The sequence below is a fragment of the Balaenoptera ricei genome, chromosome 2 (genome assembly GCF_028023285.1).
Source record: "Balaenoptera ricei isolate mBalRic1 chromosome 2, mBalRic1.hap2, whole genome shotgun sequence".
NCBI classification, from domain to species: domain Eukaryota; kingdom Metazoa; phylum Chordata; class Mammalia; order Artiodactyla; family Balaenopteridae; genus Balaenoptera; species Balaenoptera ricei.
The window spans coordinates 62,264,830-62,274,871 of NC_082640.1; the positions used below are offsets into that span (position 1 = coordinate 62,264,830).

The window sequence follows — 10,042 nt, forward strand, 5'->3', positions numbered from 1 at the left end:
TTTAAGTCCCACAACTGCCCGAGTCTTACAAAGCTTGAGGCTCCCTGTGCCCCGCCACGCGCTGCAGACTCTTGTGTCTTTTCCAGACTGCTGTGCCTCCGACCCCTACGGCTGTTCCTTGTGGGGCCCGCGGGAGCTGGGGCGAGACGGAAATACAGGTTCCGAGGGGAACGCGACCTCGAGGGCCCCTGATCCCAGAATGCGAGCAGAAGATCCGAGAGGGGGTTGGTCATTCATACGCTGGGGCTCAAAGGTCCACCTGCTCCAGTCACTCCCAAGGGGCGGTAATGGGGTCAGCCCCGGGTTCCAAACAGGAAGGCCGAGAGCTGGGAGATATAAGATGCTGAGGAGGCCGCGAGGGGAGGGAGGGGGACCCCGGCAGCCCCGTCTCAAGGCTGGGGCCCAGCTCCCCCGGGCACTGTCATGCCCCCAGCACTTCAAGGGCTTCCCGCCCGCCGCAGCTCTCTGCGCTCCTCCCCGCCAAGCCCCGTGGTAGTCACTCCCGCCGGATCACGTCTGGCCCACTCTCGGTTCTGTGCGTGCGCGAGGGGGTGGAAGGATGAAGAGCGAGACGCTAGGGCAGTTCTAGGGAGGGTCCAGCTCCTTCTCAAACCCCCTCCCTCTCATCAGCAGTCCTTCAACCCCAACTTCACCTCTCCCTTCACTGTTCATCTCTCCTGGCAGGAGATCCGGGGCCACTCCCTCAGTCCTGCGGAGTTCCCGGGGAGGGGCACCCAGTAGCTTCGTAATGCCCCCGGGGCTTCAACTTCCCACCTACCTCCCTTCTCTCTCAAAACCTGCCCTCACCCAATCTCCTTTCTGAAAAAGGACCCTGCTGGGTCCCAGCGAGCCAGGCTAACAACAAATTCCACTTGAGAAAAAGGGGGACCCACTTTAGCAGGGAACAATGCCTGGCTTACCCTAAAGCATGCAGCTCAAATAACTCGACTTTCAGGCATGGATGGAGGGAGCTTAACTCCCCCTTGAGAAGGGGTCTCCTTGCTCTCTTCCCATTCATCTCAGGGAACAGCCTGGCCCAGAGCCTCAGTCCCCACACCCTAGGGGTGTGCGGGCGTCTAGGAGCCTCCAGCCCCAGACAGACACGGCGAGGCTGAGACCTCTGTCTCCGGCTGCCCTGCGAGGACCACGCCGCGACGTAGTCGTCGAAGGCAGGCGCGGAGCGGAGCCGGAGACAGCGCCTCCCGCACTCTGCTGACGGTGCACAGGACTGTCCTTGAGGCGAGAATAGCGGCTCGGGAGCCGAAGGGACGAAGGTGGGGGTGGGGGGTTCCACTGAGGAGTGGGAGAAAGAGGTCCCAGCCCCCAGCAGGCCGCTTTGAAATCTCTCCTTGGGAGGAGACAAGGGGTGGCCTTCAGCTGAAACGCGGAAGGGCTCGGGGACCCGGGTCGAAGCGGCGTTTGCCCTGCAAACGCAGTTTTTATTTAGGTTGCCCGTTTATCAGGGTTGGCTCTGGGAGGGCTGATGGCGATTACAGGGAAACTTCACCTGACAGGTCACCCCCTAGCACTGCCACGTCGCCCCACGGTGCGCGCAGCTCTCACTCCCGGGTAGCTGAGGACCGGACTGGATCCGAGAGGCTGGTGAGGCTGGGGCTCCAGCGGGGCGGGCTGAGTTAGGGGCGGGGCCTGGCGGTAAGGGCGGGGCTCCTAGGCTCTCAGGCGGGGCCTCAGCCAAAGGCGCGGAGCCCAGGGCGCGGAGAGCGCGGAGTAGAGCAGCGCCCAGTGGAGACAAGTGGAAGACGAGGATCGCACCGTCCTAGCCCGCCCGCCAGCGTCCACGCAGCTCCCTCACCCTTACCCCGGCCGGGCCTTGCCAGACGCGACCGGCCGCCATGCAGCCCCGGGGCTGAGGCGGCCCAATGGCGAAGCCTGCGTCCCCGCGGTCCCGGCAACGACGGCGCATGGAGAACTTCCGTAAGGTGCGCTCAGAGGAGGCGCCGGTGGGGAGCGGGGACGAGGGAGGCGGCCCGGGCTCGGGCCCCTTCGCAGACCTGGCGCCGGGCGCCGTGCACATGCGGGTCAAGGAGGGCAGTAAGATCCGGAACCTGCTGGCCTTCGCCACCGCCAGCATGGCGCAGCCAGCCACGCGCGCCATCGTCTTCAGCGGCTGCGGTCGGGCCACCACCAAGACCGTCACGTGCGCCGAGATCCTCAAGCGCCGCCTGGCGGGTCTGCATCAGGTCACGCGGCTGCGCTACCGGAGCGTGCGCGAAGTGTGGCAGAGCCTCCCTCCGGAGCCCACGCCGGGTCAGAAGCCTGGTGAGCCAGCCGCCAGTCTCAGTGTACTTAAGAACGTGCCCAGCCTCGCCATCCTACTTTCCAAGGATTCACTGGATCCGCGCCAACCCGGCTACCAGCCCCCGAACCCCCATCCTGGCCCCTCGTCCCAGCCAGCTGCACCGACGTCCAAGAGGAGTCTAGGGGAACCCGCAGCTGGAGAAGGCTCTGCGAAGCGGTCACAACCTGAGCCAGGTGCTGCTGAAGAGGACCAGACCGCCTGAGAGCTCTGGCCTCTGGGCCACCTAGGCGGGCTGGATCTTACCCCCAGAGCTTCCACCTTGAGATGTACCTCCAGCCTTTCATGCTTTGGTACTCTGGAACCCATGACCTGGCAGCATGGACCCCAAGGCGACAAGAAGGGGACCCCAGGGAAACTTCGTGGTGGCGTTGCTCCTTCACCTATGTGGACTGACGACACAGAACTCCACCTTCAGCTTTTCTGAACCATACGGGGACCTTCCTCAGGGAGGGAATGGTGGGCAGTGGGACTCTTGAGCCTTGCTCAGGACCCCCAAGGCTTAAAGGCACCTAGGATTCTTGAAGTGGGCCTGGAGGGTGGAAGCTGAGGAAAGCTCTTGGAATCACCCCACCACTGTCAGCAGAGGGCAAGGGGTTGGAAACCACTGCCTGAGGGCAGTGGATTATGAGTTGCGGGGGTGCCCTGTTGTGCCCCTCACCTAGGACACAGTTTCCTTTCTAGTTTCCCTTCCCCTGCTTTTAAGGAGCATCCTGAGATCATGCTGGCAGGGGCGTCTCCATAGGCTCTAGCTCTTTTAACATCCCGCTTTCCCCATGCTGGCCCAGAGGGAGAGACCCAGGACAGAACTTCCCATGCCTCCTCTCCTGAGCCCCACAGCTGGAGTCTTGCTTCCAATAAAACAAACACAAAAATGGCTCTGTCCCTGGGTTTTTTCCTAACCACTTGCCTGTGCAGAGACTGCTCTGGTCTGCCCCCTTGTGTCTCAGTCCCCTCCAGCCTGGATCCTTAGCCTTTGGAGTCGTAGGGGTCAGGCACAGAAACTGGACAGCTTCAAAATGGTGCAGGGGGCACATTACCCAGTCCCCGGCTTCTCCCTCTTTCTCAGCCCTCCCTGGCTGTCTCTAGCTTCAGGGCTTGTGGCCAGAAGGGGACCATTTTCACCTTACACATTACCACTAAGGGAAAGGGAGCAGCACATTGCTTTTCTGGAAAAGGAAGGAAGATGAGCATCGATGAACTCTCCTGTCACTGCCAAGGGTGGCAGATCCAACTGGGGTCCCTAAACCTGCAGCCTCCTGCCAATAGGCAGCCTTATCCAGAAGGCTGGCACAGAGCCCCCCCCATCCCCATGGATAGGATCTACCCTTCACTGCTTTCTTTCTCTGAGAAAGGACAGCACACCCTTGGGAGAGGGGGAGGAGAGATGGAGCACAAATCCACTGCTGGAAATTACTATTCAACAGAGAAGCTGGGACTTGGGTTGTGAATCACTGCAGGCTCCCTGATAAGCTGCTGCCTCCAGCTCTGCACAGCTGTCTGTTGAGAGATAATGGCCTTATAAGCCTTTCTGCCCAACTCCAAGTCAGGTGGGAGGGTGGAGAGAGTGCTGTGTACTGGAAGCACGCTCGCAGGTAGGGCGGCGGCGGCAGCGGCGGGGGGCACATAGCCCCGGGATCTCAGAAGCAGACCCTGCCCCCTTGCAACTTAACAGCATCCTTGCAAAGGAGGAGATGGGGAAGTATGTAAGTCACTTGGTAGGCAGAAACCTGAAATGAATCCTGCTGGTAACAAAAGGTAGGTTTCTGCAGTTGACAGAAGGGGCTCTTCAGGGAGTCCACCCCCACCCCCCTATCTCGGCTTCAGCTTTGGATCAGAGAGCCCTGCCATACAGACTCTGACACTGGTTGCCCTCCCCAATTTCTTGTTCTTGATAAGTCCCTAGGGAGGGCCAAGGGGTTTGGGTATGCTTGTCTGAATCTCAGGGGTGGCCCAAGAAGTGTGGAGAGAACGTAAACTATCCTGACAACTAAGGTGCCCTGAGCTGGCACTGGGCGTCTGCATCTCAAGTACATGATAAAACTTGGAAGAGGTCCTGCATGGTAGGATCTTAAGAGAGACTGGTCTTGGTTCTGGAAAAGGGCCAACTTTCAAGACCACTAGTGTCTGAAGTCCTGATTGGCGGGTCACCAGGACTATACAAGCAGAGACTTTCTCTTTTGATGCCTTGGGTCAGGTAAGTCCCCTTCATGTTGTTTCCCAACCTTTAGAGCGTTAACCTGTTCACATGTGGGCTGTTTCTGCCCCCATGCTAGAAAGCAGGTTATGAAACTGGCTTTCTTTTGTGCACCTCTACTCTACCCCAGCAGCTTCAGTTCCCAGGATTTTGATAGGTGCTCATGGGTGCCAATGGAACCCAGCACCTGTGAGCTCCCCACCCCTGCTTTACTGGACCCTCTGGCCCTGCTGACCCAGGAGCAGGCTCCAAAGGAAGGTGACAGATATCCCTATACATCCCCATGCCCAAGGCTAAGGTGGGAACCTGAGAAGTGCTGGAGTAAGGCAAGGAGTGGCAAGGGGAGCATCTCAGAGACGCTCACTTTGAGAACTGACTAGTGGTAGAATGGAAGGGAGTGGGATACCCCACTACCACCACCACAACCGTGAGACCTCATCTTTCCAATAGTGGCCTCTAACCAAGAGCTTCCTGGGCCCTGCCTTGGGGCACTTCCAGGCTAGGGGTGGCAGTGAAGACTCACACCCACAAAACTGTCCCGTCACATAATCAAAATCCATTTGGGAACATAAATGTGTATCATCCAAGGCCAGAGCGTGTGGTCAGATGGGCACTGGACCACCAGCTGGACCTCGAGGGACTTCATTATTATGCCAAGTCCCAGTCTAGGCACAGTGTGGGACTGGGGTGGAAGAATCAGAATAATCAGACATTGTTTCTACCGCAACGATGTCCTAGTCTAGGAGAGAGAAAAAAGAAAGTTACAGCACAATGCAGTGATAGTGGGAGAAGGGAGATCTGAGAAGAGGCATTTAATTCACTCAGAGGTGCTGATGGAGCAGGTTCCCCAGTGATCAGAAGGAATTAGCCAGCTGGACAGGACTGGACAGGGAATTCCAGGCAGAACACAGAGAGGTGATGCTTGTCTGGTGCTGAGGCAGCCACAGTGTCTGAAGGAAGCATGGCGAGAGGCAGGTGGGACTGGAATACCAGGTGGGAGCTAGGTCACAAGGAACCTCCCTGAATAAAGGGGAGGGGGGGAGTGGAAGCCAGGGAGTGCCCTGGTCTGATTGATGTTTGAGAAGGATCCCTCTGGCACCTGTGTAGGTGGGAGGTGGATTGGAAGGGACCTGACTGCATTCCATATACTGCAAGGAGGTAGGAGATGGGACAGTGTGAGTGGGGACAGAGATGGGGACAGATTTGAGAGCTACTCAGGCTAGGTAGGATTTCACTGCCATTACAGCCAGGATAGAGAAGGGTTTCTCCTTGTGGCTTTAACCCTAGCTTGGCCAGGACTTAGCCTGCCTTTCTGGCATCAAACAATAGATGGATTTTGGTGGGGAAGGGGAGTGAGGTAGGGGAGTCCACAGCTTCAAATTGGTAAAAGCTTTAGAAGCTCTTGTCCACTGGCCATGAATGTGCCAGGGCATGTTCACTGTACAGTTGGGGGAAGACCTGGATCAGACACTCCCACCCTGCCACGCCCATCTCTCCCACCAGCTCCCTTCATGTTCCAGCTCCCACTCCATAGTTCTGCAGTTTGGATCATTGCTATGCCCATACTGGCCACTAGGGACTCTCTAGTCCCCTCTATTTCACTGAGATGTTGAAACACCTACAGGTCTCCCAGAGAGAAGGGTAATTGAAGAAAGGGAAGGAGGAAATATAGTCACAGGAAGCTCTCCTTGGTGACACCAGGTTTCTTCTTGTCAGAGCACAGATCTTAGTTTGTAATTGTGCCCTCATTATTGTGAACCTCTGGTTGTCAGTCACCCCAGTAAACCATAAGGCATGATTGAATGGATCCTGCCTGCCTTGCTCCCTACCCAGATCTTGGAACACAGGAAGCCCACAGAGAGCTGTTGACTGAGTGAATAAAGACTGGCTGAACCAGATTTCTGAACTGTTCTGATGCCACATCAAAGTCCTTAACTGTCCAGCCCCATAGACAGTGACCATATGTTCCCCTTTTCCCCACCACTGCTTATGCCCTATCCCCACTGTCTGGGCCCTTGGGTTCTACCTTCTCTTTGAAGAAGCTAAGGGTCACCATGGTGATATCCAACTTGAGGATTCTGACACCTGCTGACTATTATAGATATTGTGAGTTGAACTGTGTCCCTTCAAAAGGTATTTTGAAGCCTTAACCCCTGATACCTGTAAATGTGACCTTATTTGGAAATAGGGTCTTTGCAGATGTAATTAATATGTAAGATGAGGTCATTCTGAAGTAGGATGAGTCCTTAATCCAATATATCCTTATAAGAAGAGGAGAAGAAACAGAGACAGACACACAGAGGGAAGAACGGCATGTGAAGATGGAGGCAGAGATTGGAGTTTATGCAGCTGCAAGACAAGGAATGCCAAAGATCGCCAGCGAACGACAGAAGCTAAGAAAAAGGTACAGAATGGAGTCTTCCCTAGAGCCTTCAGAGAGAGCATGGTCCTGCAGACATCTTGATTTTGGACATCTAGCTTCCAGAACTATGCGAGAATAACTTTCTGTTGTTTTACGTCACCCAGCCTGTGGTAGTTTGCTAAAGCAGCCCTAAGAAACTAATACAATAGGTATTCCCACCACCTTCAGTGGGAATAGGGAAAAGGAATATGGGGTGTTTGCCAAGGTCCAGTCTTGCATGGAGAGAGGGTCTCTGCAGGTTTCTGCTAGCAAATATGAAGCCTGGTGTCATACTGAACAGATCATAGGCTTTGCAGGAAATGAGGCTGACTCTGATCTGGAGCAAGTTAATTCTTCTCTGAGCCTCAGCTTTCTCATCTACAAAGTGGGGCAGATTGCTGTGGGGACAATACCAGGCTTCCCAATCATTCATCATCAGAATCACCTAGGGCACTTGTTAAAAATATAGGTTGCATGTTATATGTTAATTATACCTCAATTTTTAAAAAATACAGATTGCCGGTGTTGAACTCCAAAGCAACGGGATCAGAATATCCCAGGAAGGACCTGGAAATGGGCAGTTCAATTAGATCCTCAGGTGATTTTGATGATTAATCAAGGTTGACTAGTCCCCTGAGATAATATATAGAAGGAGGGGCACTCACACTGGTAAGAGACCCAAAGCTAAATCCCCTTCTCTTTCCCTTCCCATTCAGCCATGGAGAGAAACTCAACTGTTCAAGAACTGTTGAGAGCTGCCCCCTACAGCTGGTGCTGGAAAAGAGAGTCTCTTGGCTCAAGGAGCTGGGGGACACAGGAAGAAACCTTTAGGAGAGCAGCTAATGAACTCAGAACACAAAGTACCCCTGCCCTGGGCCCTGTTTCCTGATTGGAAACTGTGGGTGTGGGGCTTAGTTCAGACAGCTACAAAAACTCAGCTTTCTTTGTTTAAAAAAAAAAATTATAAGGATGTGGAAAACATAGAACCTGCATACATTGCTGGCAGGAATGTAAAATGATGTAGGCTGCTTTGGGACAGCTTGGCAGTTCCTCAAAAAGTTAAACATAGACTTACCTTATAACCCATATAATACTCCTAGATATATATCCAAAATAATGGAACATGTGTCCACACAAAAACATGTCCACAAATGTTCACAGCAGCCTTATTCATAATAGCCAAAAAGTGGAAATAGCTCAAATGTCCATAAACTGATGAATGGGTAAACAAAATGTGGAATATCCATATGATGGAGTATAATTCTGCCGTAAAAAGGAATGAAGTACTGATTACAACATGGAGGAACCCTGAAAACATTATGCTAAGTGAAAGAAACCAGACACAAAATAACATTCATATTTATATGAAATGTACAGTATAGGCAAATCCATAGAGACAGAAGGATTAGTGGTTGCCTAGGGCTGGTGGGGTAGGGGGAATGGGGAGTGACTGCCATCGGGTATGGAGTTTCTCTTTGGGGTGATGCAAATGTCCTGGAATTAGATAATGCTTATACAACATAGTGAGTATACAAAAAAACACTGAATTATACACTTTAAAAGGATGAATTTTATGGTTTGTGAGTTATATCTCAATCAAAAATTATATCCTTTAATGATGTTCTGATCATAAAAGAAATAATTTAGGAAATTACTTAAGTATTAATTAATTAATTATGAAAAAGTACCATTAGAGCTCTCCTATCCATACTGGATGGTGGCCCCCCACAGGATCACCTTTGAAGGCTCCTGCCACCCTTTCTCCCTGATTCCCAGGTAATCTATACGGTGTGTTTATCCCCCCCCACCTCCATGCCTTGTCCCTAGCCTCACAACCTGCCATGCCCTGGGAAAAGAACTTTCTATAATTTACAACAGAAGAATACAACACTCACCATTTACTGAGCTCCATTTATTGAGCTATGTCCAGCCAGGACATAGTATTTTACATGCATTATCTTATATAATCTTCCCAATAACCTATTAGGTAGGTTCCATTGTTATTCTTTTTTTCTTTTATAAATTTATAAATTTATTGGGACTTCCCTGGTGACACAGCGGTTAAGAATCCGCCTGTCAAAGCAGGGGACACAGGTTCGAGCCCTGGTCCGGGAAGATCCCACATGCCGCAGAGCAACTAAGCCTGTGTGCCACAACTACTGAGCCTGCGCTCTAGAGCCCGTGAGCCACAACTATGGAGTCCACGTGCTGCAACTACTGAAACCCGCGCGCCTAGAGCCCGTGCTCCACAAGGAGAGAAGCCACCGCAATGAGAAGCCCGCTCACTGCAACTAAGAGTAGCCCCCGCTTGCCGCAACTAGAGAAAGCACGGGCTCTAGGTGCACAGGCTTCAGTAGTCGTGGCTCACGGGCTTAGCTGCTCTGCGGCGTGTGGGATCTTCCCAGACCAGGGCTCGAACCCGTGTCCCCTGCATTGGCAGGTGGATTCTTAACCACTGCGCCACCAGAGAAGTCCCTCATTATTCTTATTATACAAATGAATTAACTGTGGTTCAGGAAATTGGAACAACTTGCCTAAGGCCCTGTGGCAGAGCTATAATTTAACAGCAGCAAGAATGTCATTCTCTCAGGTGCTCTCTCTTGTTCATCTCCATTTTCAAAGCAGTTTAGTAGTGAGATCACCATCATTGGAAGTGCACAAGTTGGGACCTGAGGAAATGGAAGCAATATAGGATCAGTCAGACTAACTGCCTCAAGGCCACTTCCAGCCTTGAAATGGCAGGATTCATTTTTTTCCCAAGGCATGCTTAATTACCACCAGAGAAGATAAGAGATTTTCTTGAATGTGAACTTCCCTTTACTAGAAATTCACATGATAGAAGTGTCTTTGTCCTCACAAGCTCCTCAGTAATCCCTCCCCTCTGCACACATCAGAGGAAATGCCTTATCTCAACTCTTCCAGGCTCTTGGCTGCAGCAGGAAGTTGATAGGCTGATCAGCTGGTGGCAATGACACCCCTGAGGCATCAGAAGTCCAGCTGCTGCTGATCCAGAGGGATGGCAAAGGATTTCAGGGCAGAAGATGATAGAAAGAGACAAAAGACACTGACGTCCTTGAGCAAGAGCTGGAGGGAGTAGACAGAATGGTCTGGGGGCTGGAGGCACAAC

General features: G+C 52.8%; 1 protein-coding gene across 1 annotated transcript; it reads left to right on the forward strand.

Annotated features, from left to right (window-relative positions):
* The first annotated feature begins 1,691 nt into the window (after positions 1-1,691).
* On the forward strand, positions 1,692-3,192 carry RPP25 (ribonuclease P and MRP subunit p25). The gene has a single exon (XM_059915443.1). It carries the CDS (start codon positions 1,881-1,883, stop codon positions 2,520-2,522), a length of 642 nt encoding a protein of 213 aa, XP_059771426.1. The 5' UTR covers positions 1,692-1,880; the 3' UTR covers positions 2,523-3,192.
* The last annotated feature ends 6,850 nt before the right edge of the window (positions 3,193-10,042 follow it).